This window comes from Pan troglodytes, chromosome 21 (genome assembly GCF_028858775.2).
Source record: "Pan troglodytes isolate AG18354 chromosome 21, NHGRI_mPanTro3-v2.0_pri, whole genome shotgun sequence".
NCBI classification, from domain to species: Eukaryota; Metazoa; Chordata; class Mammalia; order Primates; family Hominidae; genus Pan; species Pan troglodytes.
The window spans coordinates 35,706,600-35,732,640 of NC_072419.2; the positions used below are offsets into that span (position 1 = coordinate 35,706,600).

Here is a 26,041-nt window from a genome sequence, read left to right on the forward strand (position 1 = left end):
TTCCCCATTTTGTGAGCATTTCCTTACTTTCTAACATGACAAAATATTTCAAACTAATCTTGTATTTTCCCTGCCCAATCCTGATATCAAATATGTCCCCAAGGAGCCTTGTTTCCTTTAACTGGAGAATGGTGTTCTCATTGTTACTGGGATGATGTTGTTTCTAGGCCCTTTTGTTAGAGGAGCTAGAAAATGTATGTATGTATACTCACACATTTATACACATCTGTACTTATTTATACAATTATCCATCTGCACATATACTAAAAACAATGATTTCATAAAACTTTTGACCCCAATCCAACACTAGATAAAGACTATATAGGCCCATTTATTTTCAAATCAGCACATAAACATAGAAGGATTATTAACAATATAAGCTGTAGCTTATGCTAAATGTTGGTTGGAACAGACAATAAATTATGGAGAACTTCAGAGGACACTAAGTTTGGATGGGATCTTGGAAGTTGTACAGGTCAATGCCACTCCATCTATTGGCTGAGTTTCACAGGTTAATACATGAACAACAACAAAAATAACCTAGATCAGAAGTTAAAGATCATTTTATTGACTATCTGCCGTGTCTGTGCCATTGCAATGTACTAGGTGCACTTACCAGTCCTCTACTTACAAACTGCTTTTCACAAAATATGAAACTCCAGGCAAAGGTTCAGACATATGATATTTGTTTTTAAAATCTTTCTACAGCCTTGTATCCTTTTTCCTTTCCTTCCTTTTACCCTTTTTAAAATGTGTTATGAGTTTTATCTTAGACTAACATCTGTAATGTTGCTATACGCCAGTATTCAGTTGCTGTGTTTGATGAATCATAAAATGGTGTAAAACTTCAATTAGTGTACTTTTTAAATAAAGTATCTATGAATGTATCCAGCAAAATGTTTATGATTTGAGTATTCACAAAATATTAGTTTTCTCTGGATCTAACAATAATGTGAAAACCCAAAATGAATATAAAATATTAGCTAATAATAGATTTCAAAGTATTCTACAAGTATGAAAAATATGATATATTATTACTTTCATATATGTAAAACATTAATAATTTTTGTCAACATAAACATCATCTTTACACCTAAACTTGTATTAATTCAATTAAGAGTTAATATAGTATCCTAAAGTCATCAAATATTCAAAAATAGGATGTATTCTGACTTGGAATATACATAAAATTAACTATTTTCAGCTGAGCACAGTGGCTCATGCCTGTAATTCCAGCACTTTGGGAGGCCGAGGCAGGCAGATTGCTTGAGATCAGGAGTTTCAGACCAGCCTGGCCAACATGGTGAAACCCCGTCTCTACCAAAAATAGAAGTTAGCCAGGCATGGTGGAACCTGCCTGTAATCCCAACTACTCTGAAGGCTGAGGCAGGAGAATCACTTGAACCCAAGAGGCAGAGGTTGCAGTGAGCCAAGATTGCGCCACTGCACTCCAGCCTGGGTGACAGAGTGAGACTCTGTATCAAAATAATAATAATAATAATAGTAATAATAATAATAACTATTTTCTGTGAGTCCCAAGATAAAATAGCATTACAGAATACCTAATAATCCTCAGTTTGGTTTTCTTGGTTTTATTTTTTCATTTAGTTTTGTTCACCTTGACCAGTGGGCTGGTGGTTCTTAGGTGCACCAAGGTTTTCATTTTTCAGTTCAAGATTTTAAAACCTTAATGTGGTAATTTCCCTAATTTTTTTTGACAATTACGTCCCAGGTTGCAAGTTAAAATAAAATTCCCATTTTACTAAAGTCCTTGGTTTATTAATGATTTTATAATGACTTAATATATAATTTAATGAGTAATGAGGGGTACTACATTTCAGAAATCAACACTGAAGAACTTATTCATGGAACCAAACACCACCTGTTTCTCAAACACCTATTAAAATAAAAATACATATAAATAATTTTTTAAAATAAACACCAAAAATAAAGTGAAAATGAAAAAATATATATCCAGGTTTAAAAAAAAACTACTTCAGTTAAACAATAAATACTTTTTGGGGGGACTCAACTCTACTACAAAATTATTTGTTGTTTATTACAATCAATAATACAGGTAAAAGAATAAGTTTTTAAAAATTGAAAAATTGTAAAAAATAAAATGATATTAACAAATATTGGTATACTGGTGAAGGCCAGGCTCAGTGGCTGCTTTCCAAAGTGGTTACACCAGTCGGGTGTGGTGGCACACACCTGTAATCTCAGCACTTCTGGAAGCTGAAGCAGGCAGATCACTTGAGCTCAGGAGTTTGACACAAACCTGGGCTACATGACAAAACCCCATTTCTACCAAAAACTGTAAAAATCAGCTGCACATGATAGCATGCACCTGTAAGTCCCAGCTACTTAGGAGGCTGAGGTGAGAGGATCACTTGTGCCTGGAAGGTCACAGCTGCACTGGCCATGTTCATGTCACTGCACTCCAGCCTGGGCAACAGAGCAAGATTTTGTCTCAAAAAAAAAAAAATGTTGGTGACAATTGGAATAATTGGAACTCACATACATTACTGGTGGGAACATAAAATGGTGTAATCAATTTGAGTGTTTTCTTGGCATTTGATTTTTTTAAAAAATCAAGACATTGTTTCCCTATGTTGCCCAGGCTTGTCCTGAACTCCCGGGCTAAGAAAATCCTCCGAACTCAGCATCTCAAATACCTGAGATTAAAAGTGTGAGCCACTGTGCCTGACCAGTGTAACCACTTTGAAAAACAACGTGGCAGTTCCCCAAAGACTAAATGTATAGTAATCACATAATGCAACAATTTCACTCCTGAGTGTAAATCCAAGAGAAATAAAAATATATGTTCACACTAAAACTTACGTACGAGAGTTCATAGCAGCCTGACTCATGATGGTGAATACGCAAAAACAACACAAATGTCCATCAACTAATGAGTCGATAAACATAAACTATTACTCAGCTATAAAAGGAAAGAAATCCTGATACATACTATAACATGAAAGAAATTTGAAAACATTCTGCTAAGAGAAAAAAAAAGCAAACTACAAAAGATCAGACATTGTACAATTCTATTTCTATAAAAGGTCCAGACTAGGCAAAACTACAATGACAGAAAATAAATCAGTGGTTGCCTATGAACATGGGGGACATAGGAGGTAGCAGCTAAGAGGTGAGGGTTTCTCACTCATAAGTGGGTAACTCATAAGTGGGTAATCACTTCTAAGAAAGACTGTAGTGATGGATGCACAGCTCCTTGAATATTCTAAAAACCACTCAATTGTATACTTTCTTTTTTTCTTTAGTTATTTAGAGACAGGGTCTCCTTTTGTCACCCATGCTGTAGTGCAGTGGTGCCATCTGGTCTCACTGCAACCTATGGCTTCTGGGCTCAAGTGATCTTCCAGTCTCATGTCCCCAAGTAGTTGGGAATACAGGCATGAGCCACCACACCCAGCTAATTTTTGTATTTTTGCTAGAGATGCTGTTTTGCCATGTTGCCCAGGCTAGTCGCAAACTCCTGAACTCAAGCGATCCACCTGCCTCAGCTGCCCAAAGTCTTAGCGTTATAGGAATTAGCCACTGCGCCCGGCCTGAATTGCGTACTTTGATAAATGAATTGCATGATATGTTAATCATATTTCAATAACGTTATTATTTAAAAAATGGCTGGGCGTGGCATGGTGACTCACGCCTCTGATCTCAGCACACTGGGAGGCCAAGGTGGGTGGATTGCCTGATTTCAGGAGTTCGAGACCAGTCTGGCCAACATACTGAAACCCTGTCTCTACTAAAAATACAAAAATATTAGCTGAGAGTGGTGACATGGGCCTGTAATTCCAGCTAGTCAGGAGGCTGAGGCAGGGGAGTTGCTTGAACCAGGGAGGTGGAGGTTGCAGTCAGCTGAGATCACGCCACTGCATTCCAGCCTGTGTGACAGAGCAAGAGTCCGTCTCCAAAAGAAAGAAAGAAAAAGAAAATGGGCATTGAACACAGGTGGCTCCACCTACGTATAATCCAAGCACTTTGGGAAGCTGAGGCAGAATGATCACTTGAGGCCAGGAGTCTGAAAACATCCTGAGCAACACAGCGAGATCCCGTCTGTACAATAAAAAATAAAGAAGTTAGCTGGGCATAGGAGCAAATGTATGTAGTCCCAGCTACTTGGGAGGCTGAGGTGGGAGGACTGTTTGAGTCCGGGGTTTCAGGCTGCAGTGAATCATGATCATGCCACCGCACTGCAGCCTGGGTGACAGAACAAGACCCTGTCTCTAGAAAGAAAAAAAAAAGAAATCCAAGTTTTTATCACCTTCTGAGAGTAATCAACATTCAGGAGGAACAGAGAAGAACAAAAGACCACTGAATGGTTGAGGGAGGGTTGCTGGTGAGGTTCAGTGGCCAGCTGAGTAGTATCTGAAAAATCCATTAGTAAAATTATGGCACTAGGGGTGAGTCATGCAGTCGAATGATGAATACTAAATCCAGTACAAACACCCATGGTCTTTCTTTACATGAATTCCAGTGAAAAATTTCTAAGTGCCTAAAATAGCAAGTGGTCTGAAATGATGGCAGCAGTTTATTAAAGACTGAAAAAAGAGGCCAGGCACGGTGGCTCACACCTGTAATCCCAGCACTTTAGGAGTCCAAGGCCAGTGGATCACAAGGTCAGGAGTTCAAGACCAGCCTGGCCAACATGCTGAAACCCCGTATCTACAGAAAATACAAAGCTTAGCCGGGCATGGTGACATGTGCCTGTAGTCCCAGCTACTTCAGAGGCTGAGGCAAGAGAAATGCTTGAACCCGGGAGGCAGAAGTTGCTGTGAATCGAGATTGTGCCACTGAACTCCAGCCTGGTGACAGAGGAAGATGCCGTCTCAAAAAAAAAAAAAAAAAAAAAAAAAAGAAATGACATCTTCAAGAACCACGAGAGTTCCACGCTGAAGAAGCTCTAATTCTGCATTTGCTGAACTATTGATTTGAGTTAGCCAATATAACACTATCTTAGATAAAGTATACAAACAACTCAATTTCATCTCCTCATTAATAACTGATTAGGTAGTCTAATATCAATTCTGATTTTTAAAAAGCTAATTAGAAAAAGAATTAATTATAGAACCAATAAGAGGTTTGAATAGTTACAAGCTATTCAAAGGAGAATTCAAAAAAACACTCAGGTATGAGGCCATAAAGTATGATGAAATAAATTGCACTAATATATTTTAAAATAAACTGATTAGACAGGCAACAACACCTGGGCACGGTCTCCTCACCTCCAGCAACACAAACCCAATCGCGCAGCTATGGGGTTGCAAAGGCTGCATAGTGACAAACAGACTGCTCTGAGTTGAGATTTCTTTACTTGTATCTGTATTCTGAGACCGGGTCTCACTCTGTCACTCTGGCTGCAATGCAGTGGTGCACTCATAGCTAACTGCAACCGTGACCTCCTGGGCTCTGGGGATCCTCCTGCCTCAGCCTCACCATAGCTATGACTACAGATGAGCACCACAACACCCAGCTAATTTTTTTTTTTTTTTTGTAGAAAGAGGAGCCTTGCTATGTTGCCCAAGCTGGCCTCAAACTCCCGCCCTCAAGAGATCTGCCCACCTCAACAACCTGAGTAACAGGTTCTACAGGAAAATACCACTATGCCTGGATAATTATATTTTATTAATTTTTATTTGCATAGACAGGAGGTCTTGCTATGTTGCCCAGGGTGGTCTCAAACTCCTGGACTCAAACAATTCTCCCATCTCTGCCTCCCAAAGTGCTGAAGCTACAGGCATAAGCCACTGCACCTGGCCTGACTTAAGATTTCTTTAATCTAGCATACTTCATATAATTGGGAAAAGCAGCAGTGGTTTTTTTTTTAATTACTTAGTATTTCAACAAGAATCAACCATCTCTCACCATTGCCAGGGCCCTGGTCAGAACGACTATCATCTCCCAGTTGGAGGTTGCCACAGCTTGGCCTCCCTGCTTCTACCCAAATCTTTCCACAATCTTTCTCAACTCAGCCGCCATGGGATGCTGTAAATCAGTAGACAGTTTGTGTCACCTCTCTGCTCAGAACCCTTCCACATCTCCCATCTCAGACAGAATAAAAGCCAAAGCCCCAGCAATAGCCTCCCAGGGCTTACACAATCTGTACTGATCTGAGCCCAACAACTCCCTGGCCTCCTTCCCTACTTCTCTCCCTCTCTCTACTCCACAGACCTCTTTCCTGAGCTTCAGACACACCACAGAGTTCCCTCTTAGCATCTTTATTCTGTTGTTTCTGCCTACAATGCTCTTCCTCAGTACCTTGGCCAGCTCCTTCCCCTCCTTCAAGTCTTTGCTCAATTTTCACTTAGGAGGCCAACCCTGACCACTCTATTTAATATTGCTACCTGTCCCTATTCCTGCCATGCTCACTCATTTCTTTTTTCTTTTTTTTTTTTAAGATACAATCTCGCTGTGTCACTCAGGCTGGGGTGCCATGGAACGATCACAATGCACTGAGACCTGGAGCTCCTAAGTCAAGAAATCATCCTGCCTCAGGGCCTCTAGTAGCTAAGACTACAAGTGCATGTCACCACACCTGCTAATTTTTTTTTTCCATGTAGATAGGGTATCATTTTGTTTCCCAGACTTATTGTGAACCCCTGGGCCAAAGCAACCATCCTGCCTCAGCCTCCTAAATAGCTGGAATTATAGGTGTGGGCCACCAACCCTGGCTCATGTTCATTTCTTCTTGCTGCTGTTACAAACTACCCTACATTGAGTGGCTTAATACACCACAAATCTACTACCTAACAGGTCTGGGGGCCAGAAGTCCAAAATAGGTCTATTAAGGCTAACGTCAAGGTGCCAGCAGGACTGCATCCCTTCTGGAGGTTCTGGAGAGAATATGTTCCCTTGCCTTTCCCAGTTGCTAAAGCCACCCCTATTCTTTGGCTCATGGCCCCTAATTGCATCTTCAAAGCCAGAAGCAAAGCATATTCGAATCTCCCTCTGTGACCTGTGCTTCCATCATCAAATCTCCTTCAATTCTGACTCTCTTACCTCCCTCTTTCACTTATAAAGACCTCTTGTGATTGCTGGACACAGAGGTCGTGGCTCACAACCATAATCCCAACAGTTTAGGAGGTCAAAGCAGGAGAAACGCTTGAGGCCAAAACTTCAGGACCAGCCTGGGAAACACAGCCAGACCCCCTCAATTAAACAACAAAAAGAAATAAGAAAAAATTAGCTGGGCATGGTAGTATGCATCTGTAGTTTCAGCTACTTGAGAGGTTGTGGTGAAAGGATCGCTTTAGCCCCAGAGTTCAAGACCAGCCTCAGCAACATAACAAGATCCCATCTCTACAAAAAAAATACAAAAATTAGCTGGGCATGGATGGTGTGCACCTGTAGTCCCAGATGCTTGGAAGGCTGAGGCGGGAGAATTGCTTGAGCCCAGGTGGTTGAGGCTGCAGTTAGCTACAACTCCATCATTGCACTCCAGATTGGGTGAAACAGAGACTCTGTGTTCAAAAGAAAAAGAAAAGAAATACACATTTGGTTTCTGCCCCTCATCCTGGCACAGAGCTTCTCAAGTTCTTATAAAGGCCTTGGTGATGAAGGTGATGGGACATCTTTTGTTTCAATATTTGGTCTTAGTCCCAGGTTTCTGACACAAGAGCCTCTAAGACCTTTGGGATCACCATAGTAAGAATGCATTTGGTGATGTTACTGAGATGACTGGGTGACTGAAAGCTCCTAGACAGCTTCAGAAAAAGGGCTGGTTGTTGTCAGAAAAACAAACCATGTGATTAGAGGCTTGGAACTGTCGGCCTCACCCACTGGGCTCCAGGAAGAAATAGTGGCCGAAGACTGACTTAATCACCAATGGTCAATGACTTCATCAATCATGCCTGCATAATGAAGCGTTCATAAGCACCCTCAACAACTGGAGTTGGAGAATGTCTGGGTTGCTGAACACAAGGGAGATACCAGGAAGGTAACATGCACAATAGAGGGCATGGAAGTTCTGTACCCCTCCCGACATACCTTGCCCTGTGTGTTTTTTTTTTTTTTTGAGACAGTGTCTGGCTCTGTCTCCCAGCCTAGAGTGCCATGGCACAATCGTGGCTCACTGCGACCTATGCCTCCCTAGCTCAAGCCCCATCCTCTCATCCTCTCACCTCAGCCTCCTGAGTAGCTAGAATTATAGGCACTGAGTAGCTAGAACTATAGATAACTGTGCCTGGCTAATTTTTAGAAAAATCTTTTTGTAGAGATGCATTTTCACCATGTTACCCAGGCTGATCTTAATCTCCTGAGCACTTAAGCGATGCTCCCGCCTCAGTCTCCCAAAGTGCTGAAATTACAGGCATGAGCCACTGTGCCCAGCATGTACATCTCTTTCCCTGGCTGTTTCTGAGATTTAGCCTTTAAAATGAACCAGTAAAAGAAAGTAAATTGGTGAGATGCAGTGGTTCATGCCCATAATCCCAGCATTTTGTGAAGTTGAGGTGGGAGGATCATGGGAGCCCAGAAATTTGAGACCAGCCTGGGCAACATAACAAGACCCCATCTCTACAAAAAGTAAAAGAACATAGCCAGATATGCTGGTATGGGCCTATAATCTCAGCTATTTGGAAGGCTGAGATGGGAGGATCACTTGAGCCCAGGAGTCCCATGCTACAGTGAGCTTTGATCACACCACTGCATTCCAGCCTGGCAACAGACTGAGACCCTGTATCTCAGAAAAAAAAAGAAAACAATCTGTTTTTCTGAGTTCTGCAAGCTGTCCAAGCAAATGATTCCAGCCACCAATGGGGGTCATGAAACCCTGTTTTCTCGCTGGTTGGTCAAAACTACATGTAACAACCCAAGACTTGCAATTGGCATGTGGAGTGAGGGTAGACTCCTGGTACTGAGCCCCCATCCTGCGGGGTCTGCACTAACTCCAGGGAGTGTCAGGATGGAATTGTGGGATACCCAGTTGGGATCCAGATTGTCCGAAAATCAGTGTACAAACTCCACATGCACATTTGGTCAGAGGTGTTTGACCGTAACTGCTATTCACGAAAAAGGTCTACTCATTAGAACTAAAAATCACAAAATTGTAAGCTCTACAAAAACAAATCAACCTTATCTACCGCCCAGTCCTACCGAACTACAGAATGTGAGAACAGAAGGTCTGACCGTGGAGTCGAGAGCTGACAGGAATGTCACCACCATCCTGTTCTCCAAGGACTCCTCATCTTCAACAGACTCCTCATCTTCAATGGGCAGGGTGGAAACTGCAACTTGTGCCATGATCCTTGCACAAGAAAAGTAGTAAGAAAATGAGTGGTAGAAATCCAGTGCCGTAAACTCACATCCAGAGCTGTGAGAGTTTTTTACCGGCTGGATAATTCACAGTTTTCTTGAATCAGGGAAAAATAAGACTCAGAAACTAGGAATTTGTTTTGCCCAAAACTCTCATCAGATACAGAATCCATCTGCTAACTATCTAGTATTATTTCCATAAGTTAGATCAATTATCACTCCCAAAACAAATGCACATGGCACCCAGAATCTGTGAATTTCTCCCAAGTAAAAGAGGAGGTGGACAGGAGCAGTGTCTCATGCCTTTAACCCCAGCACTTTGGGAGGCCAAGGTGGGTGGATCACCTGAAGTCGGGAGTTCAAGAGCAGCCTGGCCAACATGGTGATACCCTGTCTCTACTAAAAATAAAAAAAAAAGTTAGCCAGGTGTGGTGGCATGTGCCTGTAGTCCCAGCTTCTTGGGAGGCTGAGGCAGGAGAATCACTTGAACCCAGGAGGCTGAGGTTGCAGTGAGCAGAGATCGCACCACTGCACCTGAGCCTGGGTGACAGAGTGAGACTCTGTCTCAAAAAAAAAGGGGGGGAGGAAAGGAGGCAAGGCACTTTACAACCCAGTGATGGGCTACCACAACTCAACACAGCAAAGAGGTGCCAAGCTCCCTTTCTCCCCTGCACAACCTGACACAGAAGAGTTGGTGCAGTGGAATGAGGCTGGATGGAGAGAAGTTCCTCTTCTTTCTTTCCTTTTTTTTTTTTTTTTTGAGATGGACTCTCGCTCTGTCACACAGGCTGGGGTGCAGTGGTGCAATCTCGGTCACCGTAACCTCTGCCTTACGGGTTTAATCAATTCTCTGTCTCAGCCTTCCGAATACCTGGGATTAGAGACGCCCCCCACCACACCCAGCTAATTTTTGTTTGTTTGTTTGTTTTTTTAGTGGAGACTGGGTTTCACTATGTTGGCCAGGCTGGTCTTGAACTCCTGACCTTGTGATCCACCTGCCTCAGCCTCCCAAAGTGCTAGGATTACAGGCATGAGTCGCTGTGCCCAGCCAAGAAGTTCCTCTTCTTACTTAGAAAACAGATCACAGGGCATCAAGTAACACATAAAATCCTTTATAATAAGCAGTATTATTTTTGGAAAACCTTTCCTAATATTTTGGTATCAGCAAAAAGCCTCAGATTAATTTCAAACACTATAAAAATACAATACATAAACAGAAAATATTAACTGTCAGCAATACTATAGGGAAATTGGAAGCTGTATGCATTGCTTTTTGGAATGTAAAATGGTACAGCCCATTGTGGAAAATGGTTTAGCAGCTCCTTAAAAATATGAAGCACAGAATTATATGATCCATCAACAACCTTTAAGCATATATACCCAAAAGAACTGAGAGCAGAGACTCAAACAGGTATTTGTACACCCGATTAACAGCAGCATTATTCACAGTGGCCAAAAGGTAGCCCAAACCTAATGCCCATCAGTAGGTGAATAGATAAAGAAAATGTAATATATGCATACATAGAGTATTATTCAGCCATAAAAAGAAAAATATCTGGCCAGATTCAGGAGCTTACACCTGTAATCCCAGTATTTTGGGAGGCCAAGGTGGGCAGGTCTCTTGAGCCCCATATTTTGAGACCAGGCTGGACAACATGGCACATTTGGTTAGAAGTGTTTGACCATAACTACTATTCCAGAAAAAGATCGACTCATTAGAACTACAAATCATAAAATTATAAGTTCTACAAAAACAAATCAACCTTATCTACCACCCAGTTCTACCCAATTATATCATGTTAGAACAGAAGGTCTCACCGTGGACTCGAGAGCTGATATGAGCAATGTCACCACCATCCTGCTCTCCACGGAATCATCTTCAACAGACTCCTCATCTTCAATGGACTCCTCATCTTCCATGGACTCCTCGTCTTCCATGGGCAGGGTGGAAACTGCAACTTGGCCATGATCCCTGTGCAAAAAAGTAGTAAGAAATTGAATGGTAGAAATGCAGTGTCCTAAACTCACATCCAGAGCTGTGAGAGTTTCTCACCGGCTGCCAAATTGTTTTTTGCGTCAGAGAAAAAAATAAAACTTGGTAACTTGGTATTCAATTTGCCCAAGACTCTCATCACATAGAGAATCCATCCACTAACTTTCTATCTAGTATTATTTCCATGAAGTTACATCAATATCACTCCCAAAATAAATCCAGGTGGAAGATTAAATCCAAAGCTAGCAGAAGGAAAGAAAAAATAAAGACCATAATTGGAGCATAAATCAATAAAATAGAAGGTTGGAGAGCAGTAGAACGAAAAAATGTAGATTCTTTGAAAGATCAAGCCTTTCACTATATTGACTGAGAAAAAGATGGAAGACTAATTATTAAAATAATAAATGAAAGCAGAGCCATTACTACCAACTTTACAGAAATACAAAAGGATTACAGGAGTATACTGTGAACAACTGTCTAACAACAAATTAGGTGCCCTGGATGAAATGGATGAATCACTAGAAAGACACAAACTACCAAAGTGGCTCAAGAAGAAAGAGAAAATCTGAATAGACCTATAACCTAGGAGATTGAATTAGTAATTGAAAGCGATTAACAAAGAAACATTTATGACCAAATAGCTGCATTAACTGGTGAGTCAACCTAACATTTAAAGAAGAATTAATACCATTTCTTCTCAAACTCTTCTGACAAAATATATGAAGAAGGAATACTTGCTAATTCATTTTTTGATAACAGCATTATCCTTATACCAAAGCCAAAGAGAGCACAAAAGAGAGAAATACAGCACTAGATCCCTTATGAATATATAAGCAAAAATCTCAGCAAAATACTAGCAATACTAGCAAAATACTAGCAGCAATATTGTATAATCAAAGGATTGTAAACTATCACCCTTTGAGATTTATCCTCAAAATGCAAGGGTGGTTCAACATATAAAATATCAATCAGTGTAATATGCTGTAACAGTAAAATGAATAAGCACGTGATTATTTCAATTGATGCAGCGAAAACACTGATGAAATACAACACCCTTCTATAATAAAAATACTCAGTAAACTAGGCATAGAAGTGATCTTCTGCAACATGACAACGGGATGTACAAAAACCGAACAGTTAATATCATGATCAATGATGAAACAGTGAAAGCTGTTTTCCTAACATCTAGAAGAAAAGGATGGTGCATTTGCCACTTGTATTCAACGTAGCACTGGCAGTTCTAGCCAGAGCAATTAGGCAAGACAAAGAAATAAAACGCATCTACATTAGAAATAAAAAATAAAATGTAAAATTATATCTACACATGATCTTATGGGTATAAAGCTCCAAACAAAACACAAAACCGATTATAATTAATAAAAGAGGCAGGATGCAAACAAACATAGGCAAATGAGCTATATTTCTATATAGTTGTAAAAAAGTATGAAAACATTTTTAAAATTCCATTTATAATAGCATCAAAGAATACGTTATTCAGGCATAAATCTAACCATGGTGGTATACACAAAACTTTGCTGAAAAAAACTAAAGAGAGTGGAAATAACTGGAAAGACATTCTGTGTTCACGGGTTGTAAGACAATATTGTTAAGATGACAATACCATCTAAAGTAATCTACAGACTCAATGCAATACCATCAAAATCCCAAAGGCATTTTTGCAGAAACAAAGAAATTCATTCTAAAATCATGCAAAAATTCAAAGGATCTGACAGACAAAACAGTCTTGAAAAAGAACATTGGAAAACTCACATTTTTCAGTTTCACAGCCTACTACCAATCTACAGTCATCAAGAGAGTGTGGTACTGGCATAAGACCAATAGACTTTCAGACCAATACAATAGAACAGATTTGAGATCCTACAAGTTAGTCCTCACATATATTGTCAATGACTGTTCAACAAGGTGGCCAAGTCTAGTCAAGGGAGGAAAGAGCAGTCTCTTCAACAGCTGGATGTCAGTGCACAAGAGAGAAGTTAGACCCCTACCTTGCAGTATACACAAAAAATTAATTCTAAATTAATAAAAGACTTAAATGTAAGGACTAAAAATATGTAACTCTTAGAAGAAAACACATGGTAAACCTTTATGACCTTTGAGTTTTAAGTGTATTTTGAAATATGACAGAAAAGCACAGATAACAAAAGAAAATACACGAAAATTAGATTTAATCAAAATAAAAACCGTTTATGCATCAAAGGATACTATCAAAGGAGTGAAAAGACAACCCATAGTACGTGAGAAAATATGTATCTGATAAAATCAAAGTGTGTATCTGATAAAAGCTTAATATCCCACAACTCAACAACAGAATTTCTAAGATCCCAATTAAAAAAATAGGCAAAGGACTTGAATAGACATTTCTCCAAAGAAGATACACAAATGTCTAAGAAGGACAAGAAAAGATGCTAAACACCGTTATTCATCAATAAAATGCAAGACAAAACCCAAATGAGATGCCACTTTGCATCCACTAGTAAGGCTTTCATAACAACGACACAGAAAATCAGTGTTGTTAAGGAGGTGGAGAAACTGGAGCCCTCATGAACTGGCTGCTAGGAATAGAAAATGATGGACTTGCTGTGGAAAACAGTTTGGTTGTTCCTCAAAGAATCACACAGAGAAACAGCCGCCACTGGCTTGCGGGTTCTCCTGGGCTGGCGCGGGACTTCCCGGAATCGCAGGCGCGCATCCTTTCTCACCTGAGGGCCCGCCTGGCCGTGACTCCCGCCCCTCTTCTCCTCCGAAGAGAGATCGGGGCCGCCCCAGCGGCCGTCTGTAGCCACCGGGGATGGGGCTGAGGGTCGGTTCCTGCCCTGGTGCAGCCGCCCCCGGGCAGACCGCCTGGCTTGGTCGCAGCCACAGCGATATCTAGCCCCGGTTCTGCGAGGCTGGGCGCGCCAGGCAGCTTGGGAGTTGCCCGGCGCCTGTAGCTGGGCGCCCAGGTGGTGGAGCATGCCCTGGGCGGCCTCTGGATCGTGGGTGCCCCTGGCCTGAGAGCCCGCCAGACCCTGCCCCCGCCCGGCTCCTCCTCTGCCAGAGCTGAGACCTCTAGCCAGGGGCTCTCTGCAGCCACGGGTGATAGGGCTGAGGGCCGGTTCCCGCCCCCGTGCAGCTGCTGCAGGACAGACCGCCTGGCTTGGCCACAGCCACAGGGACATTTGGCCCTGCTTCCAAGATGTGGGGAGTGCGGGCGGGCTCGGGAGTTGCCTGGAGGCTGCTGCCTGCACGCAGAAGGCGGCTGCAGCTTGGATGCCCAGGCGGGCTGGAGGTGCATGGCCTGGTCGGCCTTGTTATCGCCAGCGCGCCCAGCCTGAGGGCCCCCAGGCCGTGCCTCCCGCCCACTCCTCCATCTGAGGGAGATCGGAGCCGTTTGTATGGGCACTCGGCAGTCACCTCGTGTGGGGTTGAGCAGTAGGTTCTCAGTTCTCGTTCCTGTGCAGCTGCTGCCGCAGGGCAGAATGCCTGGCTTGGCCGCAGCCACTGGGACACCTGGCCCTGCTTCTGTGATGCTGGGAGCGCGAGCCGGCTCGGGGGTTGCCAGGCAGCTGCTGCCTGCACACAGAGGGCGACTGCAGCTTGGGCGCCCAAGCGGCGGAGCATGGTCTGGGTGGTCTCTGGAATGCGTGCGCGCCAGGCCTGAGGGTAACCCTGGTGGGGCCACCTACCCCAGTCTTCCTCTGCTGGAGCCTGGAGCAGCTGGAATGGCCACTATTCAGTCACAGGGGATAGAGTTAAGTTTTCTTATCCCACGCATGCACACAAAAAGGTAACTATTCTGTGAGGTAATAAACATGTTAATTGACTTCATTCATGCCACTCTGCATCCACAAGTAAGGCTTTCATAACAATGACACAGAAAATAAATGTTGCTAACGAGGTGAAGTTGGAGCCCTCATGAACTGGCTGCTAGGAATAGAAAATGATGCCCTTGCTGCGGAAAACAATTTGGTTGTTCCTCACAGAATGAGCATTGGGTGAAAAATGAAATCAAGATGGAAAGGAAAAAAATTTCTTTGAACTGGATGACACAACCTATCAAGACCTCTGGGATACAGCAAAGGCACTGCTAAGAGCAAAGTTTGTAGTCCTAAAAACCTACGTCAAAAAGTCTGAAAGAGCACAAACAGACAATCTAAGTTCACATCTCAGGGAACTAGAGAAGCAAAAACAAGCCAAACCCAATCCCAGCAAACACAGGAAATAACCAAGATCAGAGCAGAACTAAATGAAATTGACACAACAACAACAAAAAATACAAAACATAAATAAAACAAAAAGTTGGTTATTTGAAAAGATAAATAAAATTGATAGACCATTAGCAAGATTAACCAAGAAAAGAAGAGAGAAAATCCAAATAACCTCACTAAGAAATGAAACAGGGGATATTACAACTGACACCACTGAAATATTAAAGATTATTCAAGGGTACTATGAACACCTTTTGGTACATAAACTACAAAACCTAGAAGAGTTGGATAAATTCCTGGAAAAATACAACTCTCCTAGCTTAAATCAGGAAGAATTAGATACCCCAAGCAGACCAATAAAGCAAGCAGCAAGATTGAAATGGTAATTTTAAAATTACCAGCAAAAAAAGCCGAGGGCCAGACAGATTCACAGCAGAATTCTACCAGACATTCAAAGAATGTCTTCTTTCATTCAAAGAAGAAATGATACCAATCTTTTCATACTATTCCACAAGACAGAGAAAGAAGAAACCCTCCCTTATTCATTCTATGAAGCCAGCATCACACTAATACCAAAACCATGAAAGGACATAACCAAAAAACGAAAACTACAGACCAATACCCTTGATGAACGCAGATGCCAAAATCCTTAACAAAATACTATCTAACTGAATCTGACAACACATCAAAAAATAATCCACCATGATCAAGTGGGTTTTATACCAATGATATAGGAGTGGTTTCACATATGCAAGTCAATAAATGTGATACACCAAATAAACAGAATTAAAAAAATATAATATGATTATATCAACAGGTGCAGAAAAAACATTTTACAAAATCTAGCATTGCTTTATGATTAAAGCTCTCAGCAAAATAGGCATACAAGGGACACACCTTAATGTAATAAAAGCCATCTATGACAAACCCACAGCCAACATAATACTGAATGGGGAAACGGTGAAAGCATTCCCTTTGAGAACTGGAACAAGACGAGGAGCCTACTCTCACCACTCCTCTTCAACAAAGTACTGGAAGTCCTAGCCAGAGCAATCAGACAAAAGAAGGAAATAGAGGAAATCCAAATTGGTAAAGAGGAAGTCAAACTGTCACTGGTTGCTGACGATATGATCTTTCACCTAGAAAACCCTATGGACTCCTCTAGAAAGCTCCTAGAACTGATAAAAGAATTCAGCAAAGTTTCCAGATACAAGATTAATGGACACAAATCAGTAGCTCTTCTATACATCAGCAGCTACCAAGCAGAGAATCACATCAAGAACTCAACCCCTTTTACAATAGCTGCGAAAAACAACAACAACAACAAAAAACAAAACTTAGGAATATACCTAGCAAAGAAATCAAAAGACCTCTACAATGAAAATTACAAAACACTACTGAAAGAAATCATAGATGGAGCCAACCATGGTGGCACATGCCTATAATCCGAGCTACTCGGGACGCTGAGGCAGGAGAATCGCTTGAACCCAGGAGGCAGAAGTTGTAGTGAGCCGAGATCACACCATTGCACTCTCACCTCAGCGACAAGAGCGAAACTCCCTCTGAAAAAAAAAAAAAAAAAAAACAAGAAAGAAAAGAAATCATAGATGACACAAACAAATGGAAACGCATGCCCATGCTCATGGATGGGTAGAACCAATATTGTGAAAATTACCATTCTGTTAAAGGCAATCTACAAATTCAATGCAATCCCCATCTGAATGTCACCATCATTCTTCACAGAATTACAAAAACAATTCTAAAATTAATATGGAACCAAAAGAGAGCCATATAGCCAAACCAAGCCTAAGCAAAAAGAACCTGGAGGTATCACACTACTTGATTTCAAACTGTACAATAAGGCCATAGTTGCCAAAACACCAACGTACTGGTTTAAAAATAGGAACATACACCAATGGAACAGAAGAGAGAACCCAGAAATTAACCCAAATGCTTACAGCCAACTGATCTTCGACAAAGTAAACAAAAACATAAAGTGGGGAAGGACCCCCTTTTCAACACATGATGTTGGGATAATTGGTGAGCCACAGGTAGGGGAATAAAACTGGATTCTCATCTCTCATCTTATACAAAAATCTACTCAAGATGGATTAAGAACTTAAATCTAATTCCTGAACTATAAAAATTCTAGAAGATAACACTGGATAAACCCTTCTAGACATTGACATACGCAAGGATTTCATGACCAAGAACCCAAATGCAAATGCAATAAAAACAAAGATAAATAGCTGGGACTTAATTAAACTAAACAGCTTTTGCATGGCAAAGGGAACAGTCAGCAGAGTAAATAGACAGCTCACAGAGTGGGACCCCTGAACCTGACCCTGACCCCTGACCCTGACCCTAACCCCTAACCCTTAACCCTTAATCGTAACCCCTAAGCCTAACCCCTAACCACAACCCTCACCCTCACACTAATCCAACCCTAACCCCTTATCCCTAACCCCTAACCTCTCTTAACCCCTAACTCTGAATGTTGACTCTTAACTCCTAACTCTGACCCCAACCCCTATCTCCAACCCCTAACCCTAAACTTAACCCCTAACCCCTAACCCTAACACCAACCTTAACCCTAGGTTCGTTACTACGTTTGTATTGACTATGTCAATGTTGATTATTATGATCTCTGTCTTAGGACTGCATGGCAGCAAGGGGATTGTGGATCTTATATTAATATTTTTGTATTGAGGTAGTGCATTAGCATTACAGGTGCTTGTTACATGAGCAATGGGGGTGTCATATTTTGGGTGTCATGTCTGCATTAGGAATGCTGCATTTATCTTCCGAGGCTGCGGTGTGGATCTCGCACTGCAGCCGCCTCGCCTTGGCTGGGGAGAACCTCGGTGGGCAGGATTCAGAGGGGCTTTTGGTTTCCCGTTTTCCACACTGAACCCTTCTAACTGGTCTCTGACCCTGATTATTCAGGGCTGCAAACGGGAAGGATTTTATTCACCGTCTATGCGGCCCCGAGTTGTCCCAAAGCGAGGCAGTGCCCCCAAGGTCTGTGCTGAGGAGAACGCTACTCTGCCTTCGCGGTGTCCCCCGGGTCTGTGCTGAGCAGAACGCAGCTCCGCCCTCGCGGTGCCCCCGGCACGCCTGGGTCTGTGCTGAGGAGAACACTGCTCCACCTTCGTTGTATCTCCCAAGTCTGTGCAGAGGAGAACTCAGCTCCGCCCCGGCGATGCTCTCCTGGCGATGTCTGTGCTGGGAAGAACGCAGCTCCGCCCTCGCAAGGGCGCGCAGCGCCGGCGCAGGCGCAGAGAGGCCCGCGGCGCCGGCGCAGGCGCAGAGAGGCCCGCGGCGCCGGCGCAGGCGCAGAGAGGCAGAAGGCCCGTGAGGGGAAGGTGAGACACCTGGGGCAAAGAAAAAAAAAAAAAAATGCGCCGCGAAGCGGTGTCTGGGTCATCCACGGACGAAAGTTTTTTCCCATCAGCCCTTGCGCTGGGCCCCAGGGACCCTGGCATCCCTGGTTCGCGCCCAGGGTGCGCCTCGGGCGACTAGGGGTACCCCAACTCGGACAGAAGGCCCATGAGTGGAAGTTGAAGTTTGTGGGAGGAGAGGTGAGGCACCAGGGGCAGGAAAAAAAAAAGAGTACCGCGCCTCAGAGAAGCGGGGCCTGGGTCCCCCACGGATGAAAGTGCCTTCCCATCAGGCCCTATGCTGGGCCCGGTGGAACCTGGCGACCCTGATTCGAGCCCAGGGTGCGCCTCGGGACCGCTTGGGGTACCACAAAGCGAACAAAAGTTCCATGAGGGGAAGGTGAGGCACCTGAGGCAGAGAAAAAAAAAACGCGCCGCCGAGCAGTGCCTGGGTCCCCCACGGATGAAAGTGCCATTCCATCAGCCCCTTCGCTGGGCCCTGGGGACCCTGGTGTCCCTGGTTTGACCCCAGGGTACGCCTCGGGCCAGTAGGGGTACCCCAAGGTGGGCAGAAAGCCCCTAAGGGAAAGGTGAGGCACCTGGGGCAGAGAAAAAAAAAAAAAAAAAAACTTCGCCGCGGAGAAGCACGGCCTGGGTGCCCGACGGACGAAAGTGTCTTCCCATCAGTCCCTGCACTGGGACCCGGGGACCCTGGTGTCCCTGGTTCGAGCTCAGGGTGTGCCTCGGCCGCTAAGTGCACCCCAAGGGGGGCTTTGGGGGCACAAAGCCCATGAGGGGAAGGTGAGTTTTGAGGGAGAGGTGAGGCACCTGTCACAGAAAAAGAAAAAAAAAAAACCCGTGCCGCTGAGAGGTGGGGCCTGGGTCCCGCACCGGTGAAAGTGCCTTCCCATCAGCCCCTGCGCTGGGCCCCGGGGAACCTAGAGTCCCTGGTTCGAGCTCAGGGAGAGCGTCGGGCCACTAGGGGTACCCCAACGCGGTGGAAAGCCCATGAGAGGAAGGTGAGCTGTGAGGGAGGAGAGGTGAGGCACTTGTGGCAGAAAAGAAAAAGAAACCGTGCCACGGAGAAGCGGGGCCTGGGTCTCCCATGGAAAAAAGTGCCTTCCCATCAGTCCCTGCGCTGGGCCCCGTGGACCCAGGCGACCCTGGTTCTAGGCCTGGGTGCACCTTGGGCCCGGTAGGTGTACCCCAAAGCGGGCAGAAGGCCCATGAGGGGAAGGTGAGGTTTGAGGGAGGAGAGGTGAGGCACCTGCAGCAGAAAAAAAAAAAAAAACAACCGTGCCGAGGAGAAGCGGGGCCTGGGTCTCCCACGGACGAAAGTGCCTTCTCATCAGCCCCTGCGCTGGGCCCCCTGGACCCTGACGACCCTAGTTCAAGGACCAGAAGAGACTCCGGCACGCTAGGGTACCCTAAGGAAGCCAGAAAGCCCATGAGGGGAAGGTGAGATTTGAGGGAGGAGAGGTGAGTCACCTGTGGCAGAAAAAAATATATATATATATCAGCGCCTCGGAGAAGCCTGGCCTGGGTCCCCATTGATGAAAGTGCCTTCCCATCAGCTCCTGCGCTAGCCCTGAGAACCTGGCGACCCTGGTTCGAGACCCGGGAGCGCCTCGGGCCCGCTCGTGGTACCCCAAAGCAGGCAGAAGGCCAATGAGGGGAAGGTGAGGCACCTGGGGCGGAGAAAAAAAAAAAAAAACCAGCTTTGAGAAGCGGGGCCTGAGTACCCACGGATGAAGGTACCTTCCCATCAGCCCCTGCGCTGGGCTCCGGCGACCCTGGCATCCATGGTTCGAGTCCAGGGAGCGCCTTGGGCCGCTAGGGGTACCCTAAGTCGGGCAGAAAGCCCATGATGGGAAGTTGACATTTGAGGGAGGAGAGGTGAGGAACCTGTGGCAGAAAAAAAAAAAAAAAAAAAAAAAAACAAGCCGCGCCTAGGAGAAGCTGGGCCTGGGTCCCCCACGGATGAAAATGCCTTCCCATCAGTCCTTGCGCTGGGCCCTGTGGACGCGGGAGACCCCGGTTCGAGCCCCGGGTGCGCCTCGGGCCCGCTAGGGGTACCCCAAGGCGGGCAGAAATCCCATGAGGGGCAGTTGAGGTTTGAGGAAGGAGAGGTGAGGCACCTGTGGCAGAAAAAAAAAAAAAAAAAAAATGCACCACGAAGAAGCGGAGCCTGGGTCCCCAACGGACGAAAGTGTCTTCCCATCAGCCCTTGCGCTGGGCCCAGGGGACCCTGGCGTTCCTGGTTCGAGATGAGGGTGCGCTTCAGGCCGCTAGGTGTACCCAAAAGCGGGCAGAAGACCCATGAGGGGAAGGTGAGGCACGTGGGGCAGAGAAAAAAAAAAAAAAAACCGCGCCGCAGATAAGCGGGGCCTGGGTCCCCCACAGAAGAAACTGTCTTCCCATCAGAGCTTGCACTGCGCCCCGGGGACCCTGGTATCCCTGGCTCGAGCCCAGCGTGCGCCTCGGCCTGCTAGGGGTAACCCAAGACAGACAGAAGGCCCATGAGGGAAAGGTGAGACACCTGGGGCAGAGAAAAAAATAAAAAACTGCGCCGCCCAGAAGTGGGGCCTGGGTCCCCCACGGACGAACGTCCCTACCCATCAGCCCTGCACTGGGCCCCGGAGACCCTAGCGTCCCTGGCTCGAAACCAGGGTGTGCTTCGGGCCCGCTAGGGGTACCTCAAGGCGGGCAGAAAGCCCATGACGGGAAAGTGAGGCACCTGGGGAAAAAAAAAAAAAAAAAAAAAAAAAAAAAAAAAAACGCCGCAGAGAAGCAGAGCCTGGGTCCCCGAGGAAGAACGTGTCTTCCCATCAGCCACTGCGCTTGGCCCCATGGAACCTGGCTTCCATGGTTCGAGCCCAGGGTGCGCCTCGGGCCTCTAGGGGTACCCCAAAGCGTGCAGAAGGCACATGAGGGGAAGGTGAGGCACCTGGGGCAGAGAAAAAAAAAAAAACCTCGCCGCGGAGAAGCGGGGACTGGGTTCCCCCCCCCCCCCCCCCACGGATGAAAGTGTCTTCCCATCAGCCCTTGCGCTGGGCCTCAGGGACCCTGGAGTCCCTGGTTCGAGCCCACAGTGCACCTCGGGCCGCTAGGTGTACCCCAAGGCAGACAGAAGGCCCATGAGGGGAAGTTGAGGTTTGAAGGAGGAGAGGTGAGGCACCCGTGGCAAGAAAAAAAAAAAAAAAAAACGCGCCGCAGAGAAGCGGGGCCTGGGTCCGCCACAGACGAAAGTGTCTTCCCATCAGCCCTTGCGCTGTGCGTCGGGGAACCTGACGACTCTGGTTCGAGCCCAGGGTGCGCCTCGCTCCACTAGGGGTACCCCAAAGCAGGCAGATGGCCCATGAGGGGAAGGTGAGGTACCTGGGGCAGCCGAAAGAAAAAAAAAACTGCGCCGCGGAGAAGCGGTGCCTAGGTCCCCCAAGGACGAAAGTGTCTTCCCATCAGCCCTTGCACTGGGCCCCGGGGACCCTGGCGTCCCTGGTTCGACCCCAGGGTTCGCCTCGGGCCGCTAGGGGTACCCCAAGGCGGGCAGAAGGCCCATGAGGCGAAGATGAGGTTTGAGGGAGGAGAGGTGAGGCACCTGTGGCAGGAAAAAAAAAAAAAAAAACGCGCCACGGAGAAGGGGGGCCTGCGTCCCCCACAGACAAAAGTGCCTTACCATTAGCCCCTGCGCTTGGCCCCGTGGACCCTGGTGACCCTGGTTCGAACGCAGTGTGTGCCTCGGGCCTCTAGCAGTACCCCAAAGTGGGCAGAAGCCCATGAGGGGAAGGTGAGGCACCTGGAGCGGAGAAAAAAAAAAAAAAACCTCGCCACGGAGAAGGGAGGCCTGGGTTCCCCATGGAAGAAAGTGCCTTCCCATCAGACCCTGCGCTGGGCCCCAGGGACCCTGGCATCCCTGGTTTGAGCCCAGGGTGCGCCTTGGGCCGCTGGGGGTACCCCAAGGTGGACAGAAAGCCCATGAGGGGAAGGTGAGGCACCTGTGGCAGAAGAAAAAAAAAAAAAAACGCGCCGCAGTGAAGCGGGGCCTGGGTTCCCCACTGACGAAAGTGCCTTCCCATCAGGCCTTGCGCTGGACCTCGTGGACACTGCGACCCTGGTTCGAGCCCAGGGTGCGAATAGAGCCCGCTAGGGGTACCCCAAAGCGGGCAAAAGGCCCATTAGAGGAAGGTGAGGCACCCGGGCAGAGAAAAAAACCGCGCCACTGAGAAACGGGGCCTGGGTCCTCCACGAACGAAAGTGTCTTCCCATCAGTGCCTGTGCTGGGCCGCAGGGACCCTGGCGTCCCTGGTTCGGCCACAGGGTGTGCCTCGGGACGCTAGTGGTACCTCTAGGCGGGCAGAGGGCCCATGAGGGGAAGGTGAGGTTTGAGGGAGGAGAGGTGAGGCACCTGCGGCAGAAAAAAAAAAAAAAGCTCACCTCAGAGAAGCGGGCCCTGGGTCGCCCACGGAAAAAAGTCCCTTCCCATCAGCGCTGCTCTGGGCCCCTAGTACCCTAGCATCCCTGGCTCGAAACCAGGGTGAGCCTCGGGCCCGCTAGGGGTACCCAAAGGCGGGCAGAAAGCCCATGAAGGGAAGGTGAGGCACCTGGGGAAGAGGAAAAAAAAAAAACAACCCTTCGGAGGAGCAGAGCTTGGGTCCCCCACAGACGAAAGTGTCTTCCTATCAGCCCCTGAGCTGGGCCCTGTGGACCCTGGCATCCCTGGTTAGAGCCCAGGGTGCGCCTCGGCCTGCTAGGGTTACCCCAAGGCGGGCAGAAGGCCCATGAGGGGAAGGTGAGACACCTGGGGCAGAGAAAAAAATTAAAAACCGCTCCGCCTAGAAGCGGGGCCTGGGTCCCCCACGGAAGAACGTGCCTTCCGATGAGCCCCTGCACTGGGCCCTGGGGACACTGGCGTCCCTGGTTTGAACCCAGGGTGCACCTCAGGACTGCTAGGGTATCCCAACGTAGGCAGAAGGCTCCTGAGGGGAAGGTGAGGCACCTGGGGCAGAGAAAAAAAACCGCGCCGCCGAGAAGCGGGCCCTGGGTCCCCCACGGACGAAAGTGTCTTCCCATCAGCCCCTGCACTGGGCCCCAGGGACCCTGGCGTCCCTGGTTCGATCCCAGGGTGCGCTCGGGTGGCTAGGGGTACTCCAACGCAGGCAGAAAGCCCAGGAGTGGAAGGTGAGGTTTGAGGGAGGAAAGGTGAGGCACCTGGGGCAGAGGGAAAAAAAAAAAAACCGGACCACGGAGTAGCGGGGCCTGGGTCCCCCACGGATGAAAGTGCCTTCCCATCAGCGCCTGCGCTGGGCCCCGTCTACCCTGGCGACCCTGGTTCGAGCCCAGGGTGCGCCTTGGGCTCGCTAGGGGTACCCAAAAGCGGGCAGAAGGCCCATGAGGGGAAAGTGAGGCACCTGAGGCAGAGAAAAAAAAACTGTGCCGCGGAGAAGCGGGGCCTGGGTCCCCCACGGAAGAAAGTGTCTTCCCATCAGCCCCTGAGCTGGGCCCAGGGGACCCTGGCATCCCTGGTTCAAGACCAGGGTGCGCTTCGGGCCTCTTGGGGTACCCCATGGCGGGCAGAAATCCTATGAGGGGAAGGTGAAGTTTGAGGGAGGAGAGGTAAGGCACCTGTGGCAGAAAAGAAAAAAATAAAACCGCGCCACAGAGAAGCAGGGCCTGGGTACCCCACGGACGAAAGTGCCTTCTCATCAGCCCCTGCACTGGGCCCCGGGGACCCTGGCATCCCTGGCTGGAATCCAGGGTGCGCCTCTGGCCTGCTAGGGGTAACCCAAAGCAGGCAGAAGGCCCATGAGGGGAAGGTGAGTCACCTGGGGCAAAGAAAAAAAAAAAAAACCGCGCTGCGGAGAAGCGGGGCCTGGGTCCCCCACGGGTGAAAGTGTCTTCCCATCAACCCTTGCGCTGGGCCCCAGGGACCCTGGCGACCCTTATTCGAGCCCAGCGTGTGCCTGGGGCCGCTAGGGGTACCCCAAAGCGGGCAGAAGGCCCATGAGGGGAAGGTGACCCACCTGGGGCAGAGGAAAAAAAAAAAAAAAAAACGCGCCTCAGAGAGGCGGGGCCTGAGTCCCCCACGGAAGAAAGTGTCTCCCCATCAGGGCTTGCGCTGCGCCCCGGGGACCCTGGCATCCCTGGTTCGAGCCCAGGGTGTGCCTCGGGCCGCTAGGGGTACCCCAAGATGGACAGAAGTCCCATGAGGGGAAGGTGAGGCACCTGGGGCAGAGAAAAAAAAAAACTGCGCTGCCGAGAAGTGAGGACTGGGTCCCCCACGGACGAAAATGTATTCCCATGAACCCTTGCACTGAGCCCCAGGGACCCTGGCGCCCCTGGTTCCAGTCCAGTGTGTGCCTAGGGCGGCTAGGGGTACCCCAAGTCGGACAGAAGGCCCATGAGGGGAAGTGAGGTTTCAGGGAGTAGAGGTGAGGCACCTGTGGCAGGTGCCCATCTGTAAACTGTTTATCCATGTGAGCCCTGATGTCCACCAGGGGCTGGATGTCCCCCTGGGGCTAGATGTTCACCTGGAGCCTGGTGTCTACCTGGGGCCTGATATCCAGGAGAGGCTTAGTTATCCACCTATGGCCATCTGGAGCCAGATGCCCACCTGAGGTCTGGTGTACACCTAAGGCCTGATATCTACCTGGGGCTTGGGTGTTCATGTGGGGCCTGATGTCTACCTAAGACCATGTGTTCACCTGGAGTCTGGGTGACCATCTGGGTTATGATGTTCAGCTGGGGCCCAGAGTTCAGCTGGGGACTGGGTCAACCTTCTGCTTGTTGCACACCCGGGGACTAGGTACCCACCTGGGCTCCGGTGTTCACTGGAGCCTGATGTCTACCTGGGGCCTTGTATTTACCTAGGACCAATGCATCCACCTGGGGTCTGAGTGCCCTCATGGAGCCTGGAGTTTTCCTGGGGCCTGGGGTCTGCCTTAGTCTTAAGTGTACATCTGTGGCCTCATGTCCACCTTGGGATGGATGTTCACCTGGGGATTGGATATTCAGTAGGGGCCTGAGTGTCCACGTGGTTTGTGATGTCTACCTGGGGCCTGGTGTTCATCTGAGGTTTGATAGCCACCTGGGGCCTGGACATTTGCCTGGAACCTGATGTACAGCTGGTGCCTGAAGTTCATCTATGCCTGGTGTCCCCCTGGGGCCAGGTAGTCAACACGGGG

General features: G+C 47.4%; 1 protein-coding gene across 1 annotated transcript; it reads right to left on the reverse strand.

Annotated features, from left to right (window-relative positions):
* Positions 1-1,756: 1,756 nt before the first annotated feature.
* Positions 1,757-16,992, reverse strand: LOC104004597 (uncharacterized). The gene is made up of 4 exons (XM_054674406.2): positions 13,993-16,992; positions 11,098-11,251; positions 9,154-9,271; positions 1,757-7,487 (listed from the first exon to the last, which is right to left on the reverse strand). The coding sequence occupies exons 1-3, from the start codon at positions 14,565-14,567 to the stop codon at positions 9,233-9,235; spliced, it is 768 nt and encodes a 255-aa protein (XP_054530381.1). The 5' UTR covers positions 14,568-16,992; the 3' UTR covers positions 1,757-7,487; positions 9,154-9,232.
* Positions 16,993-26,041: the final 9,049 nt, after the last annotated feature.